The sequence below is a fragment of the Furipterus horrens genome, unplaced genomic scaffold, assembly GCF_987537825.1.
Source record: "Furipterus horrens unplaced genomic scaffold, mFurHor1.1.pri manual_scaffold_6, whole genome shotgun sequence".
In the NCBI taxonomy this organism is placed as follows: Eukaryota; Metazoa; Chordata; class Mammalia; order Chiroptera; family Furipteridae; genus Furipterus; species Furipterus horrens.
Window position 1 is genome coordinate 49,344,575 of NW_028327176.1, and position 24,003 is coordinate 49,368,577.

Below are 24,003 nucleotides of genomic sequence, written 5' to 3' on the forward strand. Positions count from 1 at the left end.
CTCTGGGAGGCCATTTGCTCTCATAGCGGCCGGAGAGGGAGCTTGGAGAAAGAAACCCGCCTTCTGATGCGGGGCAGATGCCTGGCAGCGTTTCCCGGTGACCTGTAGCCAACCTCGCTGCTCCGCCCTGACACGTTCTGCCCTTGCAGCCGCCTGTCCCCACCCCGGCTGTCCCCACCCCGGCGTGGCGAGCTCTCAGCGGTGGTTCCTGGGTAAAGCTGCGGGGCCACTAGTGCGGCTCTCCTGCGGCCCAGCCCATGGGCCCCGTGCCCTGCGGTGCCGCGCCAGCCTGCCAGGCACGGTGGCTCCTTGGTCTGGGGCGCCCACCTCCCACCGCACCCCTGGGCGCAGGGCAGCGGGGACCCCCGTTTTGCAGGGCTGTCTAGTTGCCAGCAGTTGGGTGTCCGTTTGCTGGAGCGAACTGCTCTGTGTGCGCCCTGTGGGCAGCCCCCCACCCTGGTCCCCTGGTGGGATGCCGCGGGAGGGCTTTTGTTCACCCTGGATAACGGCCAGGCATGGTATCCAGGTCAAAGCGAGGCCCGTGGGAAGGTGAGGTTGGCCAGGGCTCCTGGTGGCCCTCCGTGGTTTCAGCATTGACTGCCACTGGGGGACCCCCCAACCGCCATCCTGGCCCTTTTTCCCGGTGGATTCGCTCTTTTGGTTTCCACGTGATGGTGGGTCCCTTTGGAGCTCGTGGCAGAACCGACATCCTAGGCTTGGTGTCCCTGCCGTCTGGGGCTGCCATGTCCCGCGCGGGAACGTGCCCGGGCTGCTTCCCTCACACTCGCGCGGGCTGACGTCGCTCCTCTGCTTGTCGCTCTCCCGAAGGCCCAAGCCTCCCCCGGGGCTCAGCGGCAGGCCGCGCTCTTCTGCCTGCAGTACGTGGGCGTGCGCGTGCTGCTGCTGCTGCTGGGCCGCCGGCGCGTGGACTTCCGCCTGCTCAACGAGCTGCTGGTCCACGGCATCCACGTGACCATGCTGCTGGTCGGCGGCCTGGGCTGGTGCTTCATGGTGTTCGTGGACATGTGAGCGCCGCCGCGCGCGGGGCCGGGCCCTCCTCAGCGCGGGGCGGGTCGGGGCCCTGGCGCGCTGCGCCCCGCACACGCGTGTGGCCGGGAGAGGGGCCGGCTGGGACTTCTGGGCGGGGGCGCTGCGTCCTCCCCCCACCGGCTTTCCCCTCTGGCCGCTCTGCTCGCGCTCAGGGGCGCTGTCCCCGCGGCGCCGTCCCCGTGGTTCCGGGCTGTATTCGGAGAGCCTGTGTCGCTGTCCGTTCTCCAGGACACTGGCGGCGTGTGCTGCCCGGGAGCCAGCACCCCGGTCCCTGCCCTAGGGAAGCGTCCGCCTCCACTCACCACACTGCCACTAAGCTGTTCATGCCGCCCTGGGCCCCCCGGGCCTGGCACAGCCCGCAGGCCCTCATCCGCCCGGCACCCTGAGACATGCAGGGGTCTGGAGTCCCAGGCCAGTCTCCAGGGTCACCTTGGTTTGCGCAGGTGCAGTCCGCGGGGAGTCACAGGCTCAGCGGGGTCTGGCCCCAGGCAGGTCTGGCGTCGTCCTGGACAGGTCTGAGTGGGGGTTTCTGCAGAGGCATCTCAGTCCCCTGCTCTTTCTTTGAGGGAACACCCAGAGTTGCAACCTGCATGTCTGGAACAGAGGTCAGAGGTCGCGGGGTGTGCTTGGAGTGTACACCACGAAACTTCGGCCAACGCTGTGTTTAAAAGCACCTCTCAGAGCCGAGGGTGTGGCCCAGGGCAGGATCTCTCCTCGAGGGGCTCAGCTGCTCCTTTGTCCCCGCCTTTGTGCTGTTGGCCTGGAAAGCAAAAATGAATGTGGCCCAGGGGCTGCTCTGGGTCACAGGGGACACACTGCAGGGGCCCAACGTCTCGTCCAGACCCCTCACTCTGACTTTCTGCATCAGGGGGGACAGGGTGGCCATGTGGTTTAGTGGCACCGCGGGCCTCCTTAGCAAGTGAGAGGGCGCTCCCAGTAACTGTGCTGGGACAGGACAGAGGGCCAACGAGGCTTCACCCCGAGTTACCCCACACCCCTAGGCGTGGGCGGTAGCCCCGTTGACCCTGTCTTCCCAGGCAGGCCAGTGGCCCAGGGGGGCTTTCAGGACTGTCAGGTGCCACTGGAAGAAAACCCAAATCAGGTAGAGAAAGCAGAAACCACTTGGCTGTAACTATGCCCTTCAGTTTGTTTGTAGTCGGCTTTGTAGGACGATTGTCAACCTGAGGTCAGTGGGAAGGCTCCTTGGAAGAAGGAAGAAGGTGCGAGTTGTCAGTCCGAGTCCCCGGACGGCAGGTGACCAGCTGACCCATGGGGACCCCGCTTCTCAGCGCTGCAGAGAATCTTTTGCACTAAACCATGCTGTTTCCTAAAAAAATAAAAAGTAAAAAAAAATAAGTTTGAGAAAATACGGCATATTCTATTCTCTACCTTGGGGATTTGTCATACATTAATTAGCAGACTTTTGGGGATGGTTTGCTTTTTGCCTTTAGATTTTAAATCAACTCAAAATGTATTTTTGGTTGTGGTAATAGGTAGGGATCTATCAGGGTGTGTTAATATTAGGCTTTGCCTACTGCTAGTTTCCATGTTAGAAGGCGTTGCGTTTTCCATTGTACCTGTAATAGAAGCCACAACCCTAAGTGACTTCCAGGCAGGACACTACCTTTTTTTCATGGATCATCCTTTTCCCCGGCAACTCAGGTGGGACAGAAGCAGAATCATCCACTATTCTGGGGGAGCTTTGGTAGCTGTGTCATCCAACCGGAAGATCCAGCTCCTGGACATCTTACGGGTAAAGGACATACCTGTTGAGTTCCGAGGCCACGCTGGCAGTGTCCGTGCCCTCTTCTTGTGTGAGCAGGAGAACTTCCTCCTGAGCGGGAGCTATGACCTGAGTATCAGGTGAGTGGTCCGCGGAGGCCCTGGTTCCGCACCCCACGCAGGGCCGGAAGTCAGCTTGTGGAGGAAGCACGCACACTTTTTCCTTTTCCTATTTATTGGAAAGCTATCCTAAATGTTACTAACTTCTACGACATTTTTCTTTTTTGGCAAGGTAAAACCAAGAATTTGTATATTATTTAAACTTTGAATGAAATAGATTTATAACAATTATCAGATCTATTTTCTAGTTGCAAACTGTGAATCAGAAGCTATCTTTTTAGCATTCTTAGATGAAGGCATAATTTATATTTATTTTTACAGATTCCTTCAGCAGAAAGTAGTTTTTTGTAGATTTGAAATAGGATCTAGAAGCAAAATAGTGTTAGAAATGTACATATACATTTATCTTTAAAGAATGTAATACACACCCGTGTACTCATTACTCCCGCCAAGAAATAAAACATCATTCTCCGAATTCTGCTATGTACCTTTCCCTTATTTCTTCTTTCTTCCTCCCAACTAGAGGTAATGTTATCCTACATTTTATACTAATTATTCCCTTGTATTTTTATAATAAGCTTCTTTATAGTTACCTATTTATATATCTCCAAATGTATTTATTATTTCTGTCCATTTCTTAACATAAATGGAACTGTTTTAAATATTCATCTGGACTTGATTCTTGCACTGAACTGTGACATTGAGATTCATCCACGAAGTAGGTAGCAGTCATTAATTTATTTTCACTGAGATATAGTATTCTATTGGATGAATATATCTTATCTCACTTATTTATTCTTCTATTAATGGATATTTGTATTGTTTCCAGTTTTCTTTTTTCTTTCAAGGAGAGCTGCCACAGATGTTCTTGGACTTGCCTCTGGGTGTCTGCATATATAAGTTCCTAGAAAAAATTCACATATCACATTTTAGTTTCAGGTATACAACATACTGATTTGACATATGTATATATTGCAAAATGATTACCACAATAAGTTTAGTTATATCCCCTACCACACATAGTTACACATTTTTTGTTTTTGTTTTTGTTTTTGTTTTGTGTGTGTGTGATGAGCAACTTCCAAATATATGACATGGTATTGTTAACTGCAGTGCGTGGACTTTTTTTAAGGTATGTTCTTAGTAGTGGAATTTCTAGGTAGGAGTATTAAATTGTTTACCAAAGTGCTTGTATTTACTTAGAATTTCATAGGCAGGGATGAAAAGATCCCTTTTTATAAATCCTCATCAATAGTATCATCAGTGTTGGACATTTTTGCCAATATCATGGATATTAAATAAGTCCTATAGTAGTTTAAATTTTAACTTTCTTGATTGCTAATAAAGTTGAACTTTTTTCATATTTGTATTAGGGTAATATATCGTTGGCAGCCGTCCGTCTCGAGAGACGATGGTGTAGCTTCTTAAGAGTCTATCTGCACCGCCGAGAATGGCTGTGCAGTCCGACTCGGGAGTGACACGGTATCTGTCTCCTCCCGTGTTGAATCGACATCTTGCGATGACGCTGGAGTGTCCTCTCCAGTGAAGCTGAAGCTACAGAGCCTGGGCAGGGTGATATGGAGGGTCTGCTGTTGCCCATGCAGCAGATCCCCCCTCTCTTCGCAGCTGAAGGGTCCAAGGGAAAGACGGAGTCAATACAGCTTGGCTTCAGGTGCGCCACAGGAGTTGCCGGTGTTGACTACAACGTCAAACCGCCTTAGGGACTCCGGCTCCGGATTTTCTGTCGGGGTTTACTCCCTTAGCCTTTCCCCTGAAGAGGTATGCCGCAAGGCAGCGGAGGTTTTTTGGAGTCAGAGTTTTCCTTCTCTGATGTGCCCTGACTGGAAGATCGAACCAGCGACTATATATATATAGTATATAACATATAACATATATCTATATTACAATGAATTGGCTCATGAGATTATGGAGTCCAGAAAATTGGGTGATATGGGAGAGGAACCCTGACAACTGCCCTTTCAGTTCTCTCCCTAAAGCCACACAACCTAGTCCGTCTTGGAAGGACTCTAATTCACTCTGAGCCATGCCCCCTCTGCTGGAGCCCAGGGTTAGTGGCTCTGATCAAGATTTTGTATGTTGGCTCTCTAAGAGGGCGCCTTGGTCTTCAGCAGACTCTCATCTCTCCCTGGGAGACAGAATCCCTGCTGATTTTCACAGCCAGGTGTTATATGGGCTCTTTTTCCTGGCGATGGTGCTGTGGGCTGGAAAGCCTGGCATGGGCTTGAGACACCATGTTCCTAAGGTGGGACCTTTGCAGCTGAGATATTCTTTCTGATTCTCAGTTGCCAAATGTGGGTGTAGGGTCAGCCGTTTTTGCATCTCTGCCCTTCCGACCAGTCTCCATGTGGCTTCTTCTGTAAATCCTTAGTTATAGGCCTTATGCTGCTTAGTCATCAGTTGGTTATTCATGTTGAGTGCCTTATGTGTTAGTTGTAATTTCAATTTGGTCCTGGGAGGCGGTGAGTGTAACTTCCATCTACTTCACCATCTTGGATCTCCTAAAAATTTTAATATTGATGTAATAAAATATCAGTTTATCAAGGTTTTTTTGTGTGTGTGTCGTGTGTTTGTGATTCTTCCCAAATCTAGATGACGAGGCTATTTTTAAACATTTCTCCCATTAACTTTATAGTTAAGTTCTTCACTCTATTTGCTGTCAGACCTTTGTATGTTGTATTAGGTAGACTTTCCATTTTATTTATTTACGTTTTAACAAATTGAGCAGTTTTCCCCACAAAAACTACTAAATAACCTGAAATTTACCTCATTGATTTATGGTGTATATGGGAATTTGTATGAGAATGTCTCTTTTTTTTTTCATCAAAATTACTTTTTTTTAAAACATTTTAAAGACAATGTTCATAGAGCAGTTTTGGGTTCCCAGCAAATTCGAGAGGGAGGCACTGAGATTTCCTCTATGTTCCCTGTCCCCATGCATGACTAGCCTTCCCCATTATCACTGTCCCTCAGCAGAGTGATACATTTGTTACAATTGATGCACCTACACTGACACGTTATAATCACCCAAAGTTCACAGTTTGCTGGTGGTGTACGTTCTATGAAGCTGAACGGATATATAGTGTCATATACATCCTTATAGCGTCATACAGGGTATTTTTACTGCCCTAAAAATCCTTTGTTATCTGCCTATTTATCCTTCCTCCTTTTCCCAACACCTAGAAATGGCCGATGTCTTTAATCTCCATAGCTTCCCTTTTCCAGATTGTTCAATAGTTGGAATCCTACAGTGTGTAGCCTTTTCAGATTGGCTTCTTTCATCTAGTAATATGCATTTAAGTTTCCTTAATTCTTTTCATGGCCTGGTAAGTAATTTCTTTCCTACACTGAATAATATTCCATTGTCTGAATGTACCACAGTTTATTTATTTATTCATCTACTACAGGACATCTTGGTTGCTTCTGAGTTTGGGAAATTATGAATAACACTGCTTTTCATCATTTTGAATATTTTGTGCCAATTGCTTCTGGCTTGCAAAGTTTCTATTGAGAAATCAGATGACAGTAGATAACTAAGTGCTTTTCTCTCGCTGCTTTTAAGATTCTCTCTTTGCCTTTAACCTTTTGTGTTTTAATTATGATGTGTCTTGGTGTGGGCCTCTTTGGGTTCATCTTGTTTGGATTTGAATGTTTCTCATCATTATTTTTTTTCAAATAGGCTTTCAGTTTATTAATCTCTCTCTTCTCCTTCCAGCCCTCCCATGCTGCGAATGTTGGTGTGCTTGAAGTTGTCTCAGAGCTCCTTAAACTATCCTCGCTTTTTTGGATTTTTTTTCTTTTTGTTATTCTGATTAAATGTTTTCTGCTCCCTTGACTTCCAAATCACTGGTTTGATTCTATGCTTCATCTCTTCTACTGCCGATTCCCTGTGATGTAGTCTTCATTTCAGTTATAGTGCTCATTTCTAAGTGGTTCATTTTCATGCTTTCCATCTCCACTTTTAGGTCTGCTATGTCTTCCTAAAATTCTCACTAAGTTCATTTACTCTTCCCCTACGTTCATTGAGCATTATTATAACCAGTGTTTTGAACTCTGCATCTGGTAGATTGCTTATCTCCATTTTGTTTAGCTCTTTTTCTAGAGTTTTGTTCTATTCTTTCATTTGGGCCATTTTTCTTTGTCTCCTCACTTTGGCTACTTCCCTGTGTTTATTTCTATGTTTTAGGCAGCCCTGCTACAGCTCCCAGTCTTGGTAGAGTGGCCTAATGTAGTAGGTGTTCTGTAGGGCCTCATGGCATAGCCCCCTTGGTCACCTGAGTTGGGTACTCCAGCTGTGCCCTCCCTGTAGGCTGTGTGCACCCTTCTGTTGTAGTTAAGTTTTGATTGCTGCTGGCATGTTAACAGAAGGGATTAACCTCAGGCCAATCAGCTGTGTGGACTGGCTGTGACTGTGGAGGACCTGCTGTGCAGAGGCTGACCCCCTGGAGCAAGACTCGCGAGTGTGTCTTGAGTGTGTCACTTGTAGAAGTTGTTGGTTGGTGTTAAGGCATGGTAGAGAGCTGTCCACCAGGTTCACTGGCTCTGAAGCCTCTCAGGAGGTGCAGGCCAATGCCAGCCAATGGTTGTGCCATGCCCAGGACCACTCTGCCTGAGCTACAAAGCAATATGCACTTGGCTGCTACTTGTGTTGGGCTTAGATACTTAGGAGGAGAAAAGCTTTGAACCAAGGTCACCTGCTGTTAGTGACAGCCCGGGGCCACTTAGCAAGAGATATGGGGCACCCTGAGTTCAGATGTTTCTTTTTTGAGAGATTTTAGGAAAGTCCACAGCATTGGCCGACACAGTCCATTTGTATGGCAAAGCCCCTGGAAATGACTTGGGCGGGTCTGCCAGACAGGTGGGGAAGGGTTTTAGGGAATAACCAGGGAGGGGTGAGCAGTGTTTGCCAGGTTGATGGAGATTCAGTTATGGTGCTTCCCGCCAACTTTGTGTGTAAGGCTCAGCAAGGGAACAGTGGCCTCTGCCAGCACTTCTGTCTGGGAGAAAGCTGCCTCTCTAGCCCTCACCCTAATGGCAGACAATGCACTTCCTCTCAGTATGTCCCTGGCCCCTTTTGAGCTGCTTCCTCAGTGCTGAAGCTCGGAGTGAATGAGACCAAGCAGTCCATATGTAAACCCTTTAAGAGGAACATCTGAGACTCTAGAAACCCTCTATCTCACTCAGTCATAATCCCTGCTGGCTTTTACAGCCAGAAGTTATGGGGACCTGTCTCTTGGTCACTGAAACCCTGGGCTTGGGGGCCTCATGTGGACCTGGGACCCCTCATTCCTTCTGGAGGGACTGCAACACGTTGGTGTGTGGCCAATTGTGACATGGCTTTTTCTTTATGTCTTCAGTTATAAGACTTCTGTTTAGCTTGGTTTCAAGCAGTTTTGAGTGATGATTATTCTGTACTTTAATTGTAATTTTGGTGTGGTTGTGGGAGGATTCAAGTGCTGCATTTACTGACTCTGCCATCTTGACCAGAAGTCTTAGTAAGTCTTTAAGTTGGCTAGAGTGAGTTCTCCAACCTTGTTTCCTCCTTTGGTATTGTGCTGGCAATCCTGAGTCTTATGCCTTTCCATATAAACTTCAGAATAAGTTTGTCTATATCCAGAAAATAGCTTGCTGGGATTTTGATTGGGTCCACTCTGTTTTTCAAATTTTTATTTGCTTATAGTTATGCATTTAGAGAATATTTTCATATTATGTTTTTCTTTTGATGTAGCTTAGCCATGGTATATATTTTTTGAGTTTTTAGTGTAAGTTTATTGACTTAGGAAAACCCAACTAGATTTGATTGGGGTTGCACTGAATTTATAGACTGATTTGTGCAACACATTTATTTCTTTGTTCTTTCTTAGAACTTTAATTTTTTAAAATAAAAGGCTTTTTTATTCTTATTTAATATCTAAAAACGTTATAATTTTATTGTTATTGTGAATGGTATCTTATTCTCATTTATATTTTAAATTGGTTATTGCTCATATGAAGAAATGATACCAACTTTATTTTTCGTACTGGACACAAAATCAAACTACATTGTAAACTAGATTGTAAGCTACGTTGCTAACATTCCTTATTAATTCTAAAAGCATGTGTGTTGATTTGGTTTGTCTGTGTAGATGACCTTATCAACTCGAAATAATGACAACATATTACCATCTTTTAAAATTATTATACTGTTTTCCTTTTTCTCTCATTCTCACTTTGCCTTGGCTTCCCCATTAAGCAGTAGCAGGGGGAGTGGCCATCTGTGTCTCCTCCTTTCTGAAGGGAGCACACCCAGTGTCTCTATTAAGCGCTATGCTTCAGTTATGACATTGGTTTCTAAGTTTACTAAATCAAGGAATTTCCTTCTGTTCCTATTGTTCTTCAAGTGTTTATCAAATTTTCTGCATAAGTTAGGAAAAATAAGCTGGATACATGGTTGATCATGCTGCTAGAAACAGAAACTCAAAACATGCTTTTCTTCAGACTCCTGAGACGTCGTTAAACACACTGGGAAGGCCACAGCACATAAGACATTCAAACAATATACTACTATTAATTATTATTACATATTGTTATTAATGATATATATTGTGTGCCAAATCTACCAATAAGTCTACGAGGTAAGTACCATTATTATTGCCAGTTTACAAATGAGAGAACTGTGGTACAGAGTGGTTCAGTAACTTATCCGAGATCACACAACTAGTCAGCGCTGGGCCTGGGACTGGATCTTGGGCAGCCCGGCTCCAGAGCCCACTATTTAAACCTTGTACTTTGCCCTGTCACAGAAGCATCTGGCTGAAGCGGAAATCTGTAATAATGATAGCTGAGACCCCAGGCATGCTTGTTTATTAAACACACAGTGTGACTTACACATGTTTCCATGTACCTCTTAGATATGTTTCAGAAATATACATAAAATATTTTGGATCTAAGTGGCTGTGGTAAATTGTTATGTTGTTCTAGGTTGAAGACCAGCTCTATCACTGAATCAATGCCATGAATTCTAGGCCTGGTGGTCACTCCAGGGACCCTTCTACCTAATGCCAGCAAACATTTATCAAGCATTTTCTATATGTTGGTCACTGTTCTAAGGTTATATGCCTTGATGCAGGGTCTCTCAACTTCAGTACTATTGACACTTAGGGCTGGAATATTCTTTCTTTGGAGACAGCCTTGTACATTGTAGAATGTTTAACAGCATCCTTGAACTCTACAGACTAGATACCAGAAGCACCTTTCTCACTGCTTATGACGACCAAAAATGTCTTCAGACGGTGTCAAATGTTCCCTGGGGGTGGAACTCTCACCCTGGGTTGCCAGTCACTGCATTTGTGTATTTAATTCTTCACAAAAATCCTATGTGGTAACTTCTGTTTTATCAACGAGGAAATGGAGCTTACACAGAAATTAAATAACTTCCCCGAAGTTACACCTAATAGGTACTAAAAGTGAGATTCAAATCCAGGCCTCTTAGCTTAACCAGGTAACTTTTCTGCCTTCCAACTGCTTTTTAATTTACAAGAACTCTATATGGTATGGCCCCTTGGGCCCTCAGAAAATCTCAAAAACATTTCTTTGGCCTAATTCCTGCAGATACTGGGATCTCAAAAGTGGGGCTTGCCTACGAATCTTCAGTGGCCACCAGGGGACAGTCACTTGCATGGATTTATGTAAGAACAGGCTTGTATCTGGAGCAAGAGATTGCCAGGTGAAAGGTGAGAAAGAAGTGCCCCAAACTTTCTGAGAAGTTTCCACAAATCCATGGGTTGCCAAAATACATATTTTGCTCATTTCTATAGGCAGTCATATTTACTCTTCTATTCATCCATCCACCCACGCATATATCTATTGATCCGTTCCTTTGACAACTATTGGTTGACTACTCACAGTGTACTAGACACCGTTGCTAGGTGTTATGGGAAAAAATGAGTATAATATGGCTCTTTAATATGGCTTTTTATTTGCTCAAGAGGCTCATAATCTCCTAAATGAAAATAGATATATAGATATATAATGGGGGATATAATAAATGTGAATAATAACAACTGCCATTTATTGAGTACTAACTCTGTGACTGGGATAGGTGCTTTATATGTATTATTTAACTGTCACAAGAACTCAGAAAAACAACTTACCCTAAATTAAAGCTGCTAAGGGGTAGAGTGGGATTTGAACCCAGGGCTGTCTGCTTCTAAGTCGTATGCTTCTAACCAACATGCAGAATTCTAAGGGACTACCAAAGTGAGAGCAAGAGGGAAGGCACCACAGACAGGATACTATATGAGTGTGGTTTTGAGGATAAGCTGTTTTGCAGGTGGAGGGAGAGTGGAGGACATTCCAAGCAGGAGGAACAGCACAGTAAATTCACAGATGGTTGAAGAAAACTATGCATTCGGGGAGTTTCCCCTTGCTTGGTACAGCGAGTGTGGTGTTGAAGATAAGGCTGCTACGTTTGTTTGCAGCCAGATTATCAAGGGCGTTCTGCATCGTGGTAGGAAATTGCACTTTATCCTATAGGACATGGGAGGCTCTATGTGCATTTTAGGCTGAGTATTGACATGATCTAGTGTGCATTTGAGAAGAGTAGCGATAGTGTGGAAGAAGGATTTGGAGAGCAGTGACTCGGAGACAGGGGACAAGTTAAGACACTACTCAGCCTAGAGATCTGTGGTGTTTTTATACTGACACCACTGGGGGCCAGGCGAGTGCGAAGAAACTCAGGTCGATGCGAGTTTACATTAGGGGGCATAGGCTCCCTGAAGGGAGATTTCTAGGGAGAGCTGGCAGGACTTCACCACCGATGTGATACGAAAAGTGAGAAGGATGGAAGGGCAAATGATGAGGCCAGACTTTTAAACTCAGGCCATGGGGGATCTGGAAGTGCCGTTAATGTCAGTAGGAACTAAGGCGGACTAGGAGGTGGGGTGAGGGACGGAGGGAGAGGTGACAGCATCAGTTTTGGACACGGTGAGTGCGGTAGGCAGAATAACGGCTAACCAGAGACCTGCACGTCATAACCCCGGGGATCTATGACTGTGCTGCCTTGCATGGCAAGAGGGACTTTGCAAACATGATTAAGTTAAGGAATTAAAAATGGAGAAATTATTCTGGGTTTTCAATGAGTACCCATGTTAGTTACATGGATCCTTAAAAACAAACTTTCCTGTCTGTGACCAAAAGGGGATGTGGCTGCCTTGGCTGGTGTGGCTCAGTGGGTTGAGTGTTGTCCCGCAAACTGAAAGGTCGCCTGTTTGATTCCCAGTCAGGGCACATGCCTGGGTTACAGGCCAGGTCCCCGGTTGGGGGCATGTGAGAGGCAACCGGTCGATGTTTCTCTCACACATTCAGGTTTTTCTCCCCCTCTTTCTCCCTCCCTTCCTCTCTCTCTAAAAATAAATAAATAAAACCTGAAAAAAAGGAGATGTGACTATGGAAGGATGGTCAGAGAGCTGCAACGTTGCTGACCTGGAGATGAAGGGAGGGCGACATGAGCCAAGAAGTGCGGGCGAGCCATAGAAAGTGGAGAAGGCAAGGAAACCGCTCCCTCTCCCAGAGTCTCCATAAATGAGCACAGCCCCGCTGACACCTTGATTTTAGCCTTTTGTGGTCATGCCAGATTTCTGTAAAACACAACATTTGTGTTGTTCCCAGTATCTAAGCTTGTGGGAATTTGTTACAGCAGCAATAGAAAGCTAATAAGTGGAGCATGGGATTCCCGAGGCGACCCAGGTGAGAAGTGCCGTGGGAAGGCGCACGCGTGGCTGTTCCGGTCCAGAGCTCCGGATACGTCGACTTGGTGGTTACCAGTTATAAGGAAAGATGGCAGCCCCTGTTATGGCTGAGGTTTCCCGTGCAGGTCGGGAGGAAAGACTGAAGGGAAGAGAAGCAAGGGGTCCAGGAAAGCACAGCATGTTGCGGTAGATGCAGGCAGAAGACGTGGGCGAGGGAGAACGCAGTGGTGTTACGTCTGCAAGCACTCACACCTGCCTGCGATACTCCCTGCCTTTTTGCCTTCCTCGGCCTGAATGAAAGGCTCCTTGCCATCACTGCTTTGAGGAGCAAAGCAGAGAGGATGAAAGGGTGCGGGTCAGACGGTGGAAGGGCAGCAAAGCCTCCAGCTTGGGAGAGCCTTGTGGGACCCCAGGCAGGACCGTAACAGGACACGGGGAGTTAGGTGCTCACCTTGGGTGTAAAACTTAAGGGGACACCAAAAAGAAACCAACCCCTCAGTAATCAAGATACATACTTTAATGCAGTATTTGAAAGGTCAAAATTAATGCACGTGATGAAAAATATCAAAATCTCTCTCTCTTACCCTAACCCTGGCCCTGGCCAGCAGCCTGCCTGCTTCCCCTGGGTTCTTCCTACCTGCCTGGGTTACCAAAATAAAGGGAGAAAGAGACCATTGGAAATCTGAAGGGTAACTCTCCACTTTTTAAATTCTTTAAACCAGGGCACTTTACCAATGAATATTTTAATTCCTCTTTCACCTTTTACATCTCTAATTTGATAAAAGGGCAATATATATGTAAAAAAAAAAAACAAAAAAAACCCAACATACTCAGGTAGTTAAAAGTTAATCTGGTGTCCATGGATGAGTGCATGGCCCCTGGATCCCTGGGCTCAAATCCCAGCTTAATCTGCCAACCACCTGTGTGATCTTGAGCAGTTTGCTGAACCTCTCCCTGCCTCAGCTTCCTCATCTGTAGAGGGGGAAGAATAACAGCGCTTGTCTTGTGAAGATGACCTAACACACGTCTAGCACTTTGAATGAGGCCTGGCGCATGGCTAGGCCTATACACCTATCAGCTGTGGTTATTCTGTCTTAGGTCGTGCGTGCTGCTGCGCGGGAGGTACTTTGGGGGCTGATGAAGCCGACTTTAATGCTCTCATGCCTGAATTCGTGGCACCCACTTTCAATTTCTGCCCATAAGCTCTATTCTCCCACCCACCCATTTACTCTCACATTCACCCTCCTGGCAGCACCTGAGGCCAGGGGTCCCCAGCCCTGTGTTGGGAACCAGGCCACACAGCCGGCGGTGAGCGATGAGTGAGAGAGCGGAGCTTTGCTTGCATTACCGCCTGAACTCCGCCTCCTGTCTTGCCACAGGCCCCCAACCCCAGTCCCTGGAAAAACTGTCTTCCGTGAAACTGATACCTGGTGCCAAAGAGGTTGGGGACCGCTGCCCTAGGCTGCTGCTCTAGCACCATCTACGTAGAAGCAGCAGTAAACCTGCCCCCAGCTGTGACAATCTCTCCATTAGTAAAATCCAAGTCAGAGTCAGAAATATTTAAAAATGTCAATGAAAATAGCTTTCTTTTCTCTGGGGGATAGAAAGTGTGGCTCAGGAGCACAGCATTTGGGAAGAATGCTCCTGACACCACAGAACACGTGTCACCATTTTCCTGACATGGCCACAGCCGGCATCTTTCAGGCATGAGAAGAAGTCTCATTGGGGATGAGCTGTCCAGCACTTGGACCCCAAGCCTAAGTTCCCGGGTTAGAGCCAAGGTCTAGGCATGGCTGGCTCTCCCAAGGGCCCGTGATCAGGAAGCTCTGAGCGGCACGTACACGGAGCTGTTGGAGAGCCTGGGGGGCGGGGGGGGGGCAGCCCAGATGAAGGCCTCCCGGGGTCTGACTTGATGGGCCCCACTAGTCTTAGCTTCTGTGATGGGGTGCAGAACTCCACTGTAACCTGCCTTCACCCCCTTCTTACCCCCCCACCTTTCTCTCTCCTTCTTCTCAGAGTGGGATGTAGAGACAGGGAAGTGCCTGACGACGTTTAAACACAAAGACCCCACCTTGGCCACCAGGATCAATGACACCTACATCGTGAGCAGCTGCGAGCGAGGGATAGTCAAAGTGTGGCACATTGCCATGGGTCAGCTGGTAAAGGTGAGGGCCGTGGGCTGTGGAGGGAAGGGGGTGCTGCAGTGACGGGTGGAGGAGACCGATGGTCTCCCCCCATGTAGCTCCCTAGACCACCCCGGAGCAGTCGAGTTGCGGTCACCAGAAGGGAGGTCCTAAAGAGCTGCGGGGGAGGCCCCCTCCAAACCTGAGCCATTGTATGCTGGTGGAAAGGGCCCGTGTGATCAGGGGGGTGGTAGTGGAAGGGTGCACTCCGACTCGGCATTATATATGGGCTCAGGATATTTTAACAGCAGTAAAGTGCCTTTTCTTTTTCCTGAATATTCTGCCCTGGTTCTGGCATGGGTAGGGAATGAACGAAGTCACAATGGTTTTTCTCCTTACCCTCTGATGAGAACACTGGCTGTCTTGACAATGATTGAATGTTCACATACACAAAATGTTCTTGCCGGATTTGAAACCCCCTGGCCCGAGGGGGTGGTGGTGAGGTCTCATTGACGTCAGGAGAGCAGGATCTCAGTGAGAAGCTGCTGGCCTGGCTGGTAGATTTTTTCCCACCAATCTTGCTGTCACTGTGGCCTAACCAGCATTTGCAGGAACAAGGATGCTCAGTGCCCTCTGGGACCTGGTCAGGAGCTGGGACGGAGCACTCTGCTGGCAGCAGAGGACAGTGGATTCTGGCCCTCTCTGGTACTGCAGGAAGACGGGGCCTGCCCCAGCCACAGACCTCCGGGAGCAAGTCCTGCCCTGACCACATTCTCCCTTCACTGGGAGAGGGCCCTGGAGAGAGGGAGGCATGGGCCCCACTGGCCTTCTTAGAGCCAAAGTAAAGTTGGCTGGTTAAATACCCAGTTAGTGGGAGTCCTGGATAGGTGGAGGGTGGCTTTGCAATTTATCTAAAGAAGCCTCCAGCTTCGGCCCTTGGAGGAGTCACACACAGAGTTGAAGCTGGGCTGAAAACAGATGCAACTTTCTTTGCAGACGCTCAGCGGCCATGAGGGAGCCGTGAAGTGTCTATGCATTGACGAGTGGCACCTCCTCTCGGGAAGTACCGACGGCCTGGTCATAGCCTGGAGCATGGTGGGCAGATATGAGCAATGCCTCATGGCCTACAAGCATCCCAAGTACGTGCCTGCAAAGCCCCGTCTGGACAATGTAGTGCTCTCCTCTCCTCGCCACAGCCAGGTCAGTCCCTTCTGCTGCCTGCTGACCTTGTGTCTGCTTTGCTCCTCACCCATTTCTTCTTCCTCTTCCCTTGCCTGTTACCCATTTCTGCCCCCACCCCATTTTGCCATCTCCCCCATTTGTTTCTCTTTAAGAAATAACAATACTAGATGTGTATTTTGAGAAATGTTTGAAATGTTATACTTACGGCACACGTGATATATCTGTTACCTATGAAATGTATGAGTATAGGCAGAACTGTCCCAAATAATGCCAGTTCCAGTAAATTTAAGTTTTTGGAATTGGCCTTTACCTCAGGAAGCTTGTGTTACGAAAGCTTAAAATGATCCAAGGGACGAAGGTTTAAAAATAACTGAAGGCTTTCTCTGTCTCACTTATTTCACTTACATGTGGAAGCTAAAGAACAATGTAAATGAACAAACCAAACCAAACAAAACAACAGACTCATAGATACAGAGAGCAAGTTGATGGTTGCCAGATGGGAGGGGGTTAGAGGGCAGGGTGAAAAGGTGAAGGGAGCAAGGAGTACGTATTGGTTACAGAACAGCCACGGGATGTAAACTACAGCATAAGGAATACAGTCCGTAATACTGTAATGACCATTTATGGTGCGAGGTGAGTACTAGACGTGCTGTGGGGCTCACTTCTTAAATTATATAGATGTCTAACCACTATGTTGTACACCTGAAACTAATATAAAATAACATTGAATGTCAACTGTAATTAAAAAAAAAAACAAAAACCCTGAAGTTTTAAAGAAGGAGTTTACTTAAAGCCTGTGGGCTGGATTCTATTCCAGGACAGCAAATGGATTTTATTTCACAATTCCAATCCCAGTTTAGTGGTGGTGGCTGCTTGGAACCATTGAAGAAGTAGGCTGAGGTCACATCTGGATGTATTTGGAAAGGGTATTGTGGTCAGTTAATACTTTTGCCATGGCCGTAGGTTTTACAGCCTGCTCTATGCCACTCCTGAGCCACAGGAGTAATTCTTCTTCCTCTGAGTGTGATATAAACACACTTCTAGGGGATGAAATGCTATCTCAATTGGTTAAAACAGTAAATGAGCTTCCAGGGGAATCTATCAGGGGATGGTTATTTAGTAAAATACTCTCAAAAGAACCTCCTGAACAGGCACACCGGCTTTGTGGGAGGTGGAAGGGGATTTGGATATCTCTGTCAGTGGTGTGTGGCTGCATTATTGATGGGTGGGCGCTGGGACAGGTCTGTGTTCAGGATTTTTCCAACCCTTAGGTGATTATCAGTAACTCCTTTAGCATGTTATATGGATTATCAAAGCTTGACCCCAAGAAGGGAGTCAAATCTTATGTCATCTGAAAATTGTAACTTCTTAAAACCTTCCAAACTCAATTCCGTAGGATTTAGTTTAAGTATTAGAAAGTAATTTGTTTCCAGAAAACCCAGCAATTTGGTCACTATTCCACCAAACCAAGAGCCTCCCACTCCACTTTAGCTACAAGACCTTCTTAAACCATTCTCACTCCCATTGAATGACAGTCCCAACATACCATTCACATTGGTCTTGATACCTTGCACGGTTACAGCAAATCCATAGACATCTGGTCATTGCTCTTGTTTATACGGCCCCTCCTCCTGCTCATCAGTTTAAGTGCTGTAGATATGTAAGTGCTCAATAAATATTTCCACTCAATTTGTAATGAGGACTTATTTGACAGATTGCTTTTCCGGAGAGTTATAATGATTGGGCTGATACCCATCTTTTGAATATAACATATGTGAAAAAACAGATATAGTTGCTGTCTGTCCTTTTGATCTAAGTTTTTTATCCAAAATTAAGATTATGCATACAGTGTGGGAGAGAATGGATATGAGAAATAAAATTAGAGAATACAAAGCAGGGCTGACAAAAATGATGATCTGCAGAAAAGCTATGTACTCTAGAGTCTTTTTAAGAAAACTCTTTAGTCTTTAATATCTTTTCTACAGCTAGTATTATAATCTTTTTTTTCAACTTTTAAATTAAGATATACTTTACATAACATAAAAGTCACTATTTCATACTGTACAATCCAATGGTTTTTAGTATACTCATAACATTGTATAACCATCGATACTAATTAGAGAACATTTCCATCAGTCAATAGTAATGTCCTCTGCTTCATTTCCGATTTTAGTAATTTCAGTTTTCTCTCTTATTTTCTTGGTCAGCCTAAGTAAATAATTGTCAGTTATCTAGCTAAAGATTTGTTCATCTTTTCAAAGAACCAACTTTTGGTTACATTGATTTTGCTTTCTTGCTTCCCAATTCTCAAATTCATTGATTCCTGTTCCAAGATTTATTTTCCTTCTTTGTCCTTGGTTTGAGTTTAGTTTAACCTTCTTTTTGTAGTTTTTTTAAGGTGAAAAGTTAGGTTATTGATTGGAGAATGTAGGCATCTACTGCTATAAATTTCCCTATGAGCAAATATTCCATATTTTCTTCTGTTATTCATTTCTAAGTTAATTTATTGTGGTTGGAGAGCTTCATATGATTTTAATCTTCCAAACTTTATTGAGACTTGTTATGTGGCCTAACATAAGGCCTATCCTAGAGAATGTTCCATGTGCTTTTGAGATTAATGTGTACTCTACTGGTATTTAGTGGATGTTTTGTATATGTCTCTTAGGCCTAGTTATTTTCTAATGTTATTCATGTCTTCTGTTTCCTCGCTTACCTTCCGTCTAGTTGATCTATCCATTATTTAGAGTGTGGTATTGAAGTCTTCAAGTCTTAATTTGTTTGTTGAATTTTCCATTTCTCCTTTTAGGTAGGTGAGTTTTGCCTCATGTATTTTGGGGTACTGTACTGAAGTAAATATGCATTTGTAATTGCTGTATCTTCTTGAGGGAGTCACTCTTCTATCATTATATAATTTCCCTTTTTGTCTCTAGTAACAATTTTGTCTGCAAGATTATTTTGTGTGATATTAGTATAGCCACTCAGCTCTTGTTTGGTATGGCTTATCTTTTTCCATTATTTTACTTTTAACTTTTTTTGTGTTTTTGATTCTAAAGTGAATCTCTTGTAGACATCATATAGTTGAGTTATGTTGTTTTTAATCTTTTCTTCCCATCTCTGCCTTTTTTTTGAAGAGTTTAACTCACGTACATTTAATGTAAATAACTTATTTTTACCATTTTGATGTTTGTTTTCTATAGTCTTATGTATTTTTGTTTCTTAATTCTTCTATTATAGCCTTCTTTGGTCTTAGATTGTTATTTTCTAATGTTTATCAGAGAGGTTGGTCTGTGTTGTCCTCGCCTGTGTTTAGTATTAGGGTAATGCTGGCCTTGTAAAATGAATTTGGAAGTATTCTTTTTTCTTCCAGTTTGAATATTTTAATATGAAAACTCTGGAAATCAAATCTTTATTATCTCTAGGGTTTGTTTTTGTTGTTGACTGTTGTAGCTCATTGCAGTTTTTATTTGTTTGTTCAGTGTATCTGTATTCTTTGCCTTGTTTGGCCACTAAAGTCTCCATTTCATTACTTTGGTATTATACTAGCGACTGGAAGGAGATTTACTTGAACACCTGGAAATAAAATGTCTCCAATTCTTTGCCAAGGTGCTCTGTGCTATTGATGGAAGCCTTGAACACTCATCCAAGCAGGCTAAAACTCTGCCTTAGCTCTTATTTCCCATTTGTGTAGAACATCATGGTCAGCCAATAGTGAGAGTGTAGGGTTTTATTTAGTTCTTTGCCACGTATGCACACAGCCCCAGGAATATGTATGAGCTTTTTAAAGTCCTATGGACATTTTACTCCCCAGATTTTTCTCCAATGCTTTTGATTAGTCAATTGTTTACCCTAACAGATATGTATTGCCTTAGGCAGCAGTGATGAAAACATTAGCCTATAAATTTTTTCAATAAATTCCCCTAGGCAGCAGCTTTAGCACTGAGTGAGTTCCTAGCAAGGTGAAATAAATTAAAGTCTTTGAGTCCGTTTTCAGGAAACCATCAGACAGGTCATTTAATTCATTATGTATGAGGTCAGTTCTGTTTCCTCCAATACCAGGAATGTGAGCTATTTTCATGGCTACCACTGGACTGGGGAGTTAAAAATGGGACTAGGGTCCATGCTGAGGCTAAGCGATTATTCTTGTCTAAATGCTCCCTGGCTTCCTGTAAGCCTTTGATTATTTTCCAGAGTTCCTAAATAGTTGATTTGGACAGAGGGTTGTTTTTTTTGGCCACATTTTTCATTGCTTTAATGGAAGGGCAAAATTTTGGAGTTCTTTTACCTCCATTTTTATTGACATCACTTTTTGTAGTGTCTTTTGATAAACAAGGAACAAAGGATGAGACCAATACCTTATTTCTAGGACAGAGATAAAACCTGAAAGGAGACTGGTCTATGCTAGGATCATAATACTATTCACAATTCAGTCAGGTACTGAGCTGTTTTTGAAATACTTTCACTAATTTAATCCCAACAGCAGTTCTCTGAGGCAGAAATCACTACCCCCTCTTCATAGAAGAGAAAACTGAAGACCGAGAGGTTAAATTACTTTCTCAATGTCATACAGCCAGTTAGTGGTAGAATCAGGTCTTGATCCCAGCTTTTCTGATCCCAAAGCCCGTGCTTTACCTCAATAGACTGCAGTGGTATAGGCCGAGCTATCTAATGTCACAGGGACCTATGAGAAGTGCAGGTCCTGCTCGGCAAGATCAAAAGTGATACAGAAAGAGGCAAGCACTTCAACCACAAGGCACCTTCCCTCGTGCTGTTTCCCCTGCAGGTGGACTAAGATGCACTTAGGGCACCAGTACAATAAAGTAATTGTATTTCCATCTAAGGCAAAAACTAGAACTTTGTTGGACTTTCTTATATTCAATTTTATCTATCTACCTATCTATCTGTCTATCTATCATCACATGATGAGGGATTCAAGTTGCATTGGCCTCATTGCTGTTCTTTGAATAAGCTAAACATGCTCCTGCCTTTCAAGTTCTTTGTTATTTCTGTTTTGCTGGTGGTAGGAGTCTTGAAAAGTCTTAATCTGGCCCTTGGATCTTATCAAGACTCCCACCAAATGGCATGAAGTCAATGTTATTTTTTCAACACATTGTGGCAATGGTCATACTCTGAAACATGAGCCAGACACTCACTTTTCCAACAAAGATTTATTGAGGGCCTGCTATGGGCTCGGCCCTGTGCTGGGCATGCAAAAATGAATGAGACATACATTGTACCCTAAAGAACCTGTCAGTAAACTAAAGTTTGTGTGTGTGTGTGTGTGCATGTGTGCAAGGGGAGATGGAGAGAAGAGATGGTCTTATGGACTTAGATGAGTAGAGATGGCAGGGATGGGTGGACTTGCTTTGAGTATAAAATAAAACAAGCCTTGGCTGGTGTGGCTCAGTGGATTGAGTGTCAGCTTGTGAACCAAAGGGTAGCAGATTCGATTCCCAATCAGGGCACATGTCTGGGTTGCAGGCCAGGTCGCAAGCTGGGGGTGCGTAAGACGCAATCACACATTGGTGTTTCTCTCCCTCCCTCCCTTCCTTTCCTTCTCTCTAAAAATAAATAAATATTAAAAAAAAAATCGAACAAATTGGTGACATGAAATTCAACTTTTCAGTATCATCAATAGGAATGGGTTAATTACTCCTCTCAGAATTGAATATTCCATATATCTGGAGTCTGTCTTGGACCCAGCTGTCGTAGCAGGATTTTGTTGGAGACATCCACCTAAGTCTCCTCCTGCTCTTTTCTGTTTTCTTGCTGGTCATCAGAGAAGGAAACTCATACATCTTGTGCCTGGGTACAGTTTTCCTTCAGGATGTTTAACTGAAAGAATGAAAGCCACCAATTTAAGGCCCAGAATAAACTGCTCCAATACCAGGTTTTTGCTTCATATGAAAATGATCATTTTTGCTTGTTTATTTCTTTCTTTAATACTGTTTGAAAAGGAATCAAAACATTAAATAATTCTCAGCAGACTTTTGTAGAAGTCAACAGCTAAGAACCAAATGTAAGAGAAAGGCAGGATCATCTATAAAACAGACCTCACAAAAATGTGTGACATAAGCCTTTGTGTACTTGGCCACCTACGGCACTGTGACCAAATGGCAGGAAAAAGAACTACAGACCAGAAGGGGAGAGTACAGCCAAGTCTTGAGTGTTACTGGTTTACATCCAGAATTATAAGATAATGGCAAACATCATTTTAGGGACAATTAAAACCACTGCCTCCCAACCATACACAAAAGACTCTGAACTACAAACAAAACAAAACAGAAACAAAAAGCCTACGCGGCTTGCTGCCTGTCGCTCTGTTCCCTCCCAGGGAGGTGCTGCACGTCGCCCTTCTCTTCCTCCGGGTCATCAGCACCTGCGCAGACAGCAAGATCCGCATTTACAATTTCCTGAATGGGACCTGTCTGAAGGTGATGAAAGCCAATGGCAGAGGTGATCCTGTGCTCTCCTTCTTTATTCAGGGCAACAGGTGCGTGGTAGGTGTGGAGGCTGGAGCCATGAACAACTCTGTCGGGATGATTTTCTCTCCTCTGGGACACAGCCTTGGATTTTCTGGCAGTGGGAGAGCGTAGGTGAAATTGGGCTCTCCTTCACTTTTGGCTGGAGGAGAGTAATAGTCTCAAGGGAGACTAAGTGGACTTTGCACCAAACTTAGCAAATCCTCTAAATTTGTTCTGGATGTCTGGGCAAATCATGCAGGGAGTGCAATATGGCTTTGCTGCGGGGACCACAGTCTGCCAACTGCAGCCCCTGCCTGCTCGCTGAGCGTGCTCTCAGCTGCCAGAGAGCCCTGCAACTGTCTTTGACACCTCACTTCTGATGTGGAGCCATACGAGGAGGCTCGGGGTGGTGGGGGTGGCAGGGGCAGGAGGTCCAGTGTCCAGTGGGACAATGCTGAGCAGATGAGTTTACAGAAACCAGAACCACGACTAAACTAACTATATGTAGTACTGTTTGTATTATGTCACGTTTGGGGTGATATTATGTGAAAATACCCAAACAGAAATAACTTTTAAATTCTACCACAGGCTCACTTGAGACATCAGTTAGTCTCCGTGAATTGTACCGCCTTGTCTCTAATGAAACTTTATTAATACTCCTTCTCATGTTAAAGGGGGAGGGCTGGTGATAAGTGTCAGTGAACAAACACTTCTCAGTCATGAAGTAATAACGTTAAAAAAAAATCACCTCTTTTTCTCATTCATGACCTCTGAAGAGAGACTATTTCCTTTTGGCTTGAATTAAAATAAACCTGAAAGAGATTTCTAATTAGAGTGATTCCCCAAATTTTATTCCAGTATTTTCCACCAAAACAAGTCACTGTTTTAGAGAGTTAACACGGACAATTAAGGTCTTGAAATTGCAGCCTCTTGGAGTTGAGAGGAACCTGCACACAGAGTTTCTGTTTCTTGCTCAGTGAACCCTGGGAACCACAGAAACCAATGCGGAGGTGCGAGGCAGTTCCTGGGGGGCCAGGTTTGGAACTCCCGTCCTACCAGGTCATTGAAGTGGGGATTAGGGAGACAGAAATCATCCTGCTTTACATAGAAGAAATGTTCCATCTAAACGTAGAGCAAGCACAGAGCTGCGGGAGGGCTGGAGTGAAGGAGAGTGGGCTGGATGGAGGGTCATTGAGGGAGGGAAGCCTCCCCATGAAAGAGTTTTCCATGTCCCCATCACAGCAACAGAAACATGACTTTGGGGGCTGTGCTTAAGAAAAGAGTGAATTTCAAGACCTCTGTGTGCAGAGTACCTCAGCCTCTGCCTTGAGCATCCTAGGTACTTGGAACTCACTCTAAGACCAGAAATTCTTTTAAAAGTATTTTAACGGCAAAAGCAAAGTAATCAGAACATATGTGCCCTGCTCACCTTTAACAACAGCAACAACAAATCAGCCACAGGGCCCGTGACCTCCGCTGTGTGGCCTGCTGCCTGTCGCCACTCCAGACCCTTCAACACGCCCTATTGGTGTGGTCACTCCCCGGGGCATCTTCCCTTGGTCTGAGGGCTGGACAGGACAGGAGCTGGTGTGCAGATTG

At 45.0% G+C, this 24,003-nt stretch overlaps 1 protein-coding gene across 1 annotated transcript in view; it reads left to right on the forward strand.

Moving 5' to 3' along the window:
* The window catches only part of LOC150006129 (F-box/WD repeat-containing protein 10-like), a 39,754-nt gene that overhangs the window by 11,368 nt on the left and 4,383 nt on the right, over positions 1–24,003 (forward strand). Inside the window, 5 exon segments of the mRNA XM_090281437.1 lie at positions 2,713–2,913; positions 10,501–10,622; positions 14,655–14,803; positions 15,758–15,900; positions 22,275–22,433. Coding sequence (XP_090137563.1) covers positions 2,713–2,913; positions 10,501–10,622; positions 14,655–14,803; positions 15,758–15,900; positions 22,275–22,433 — 774 coding nt within the window.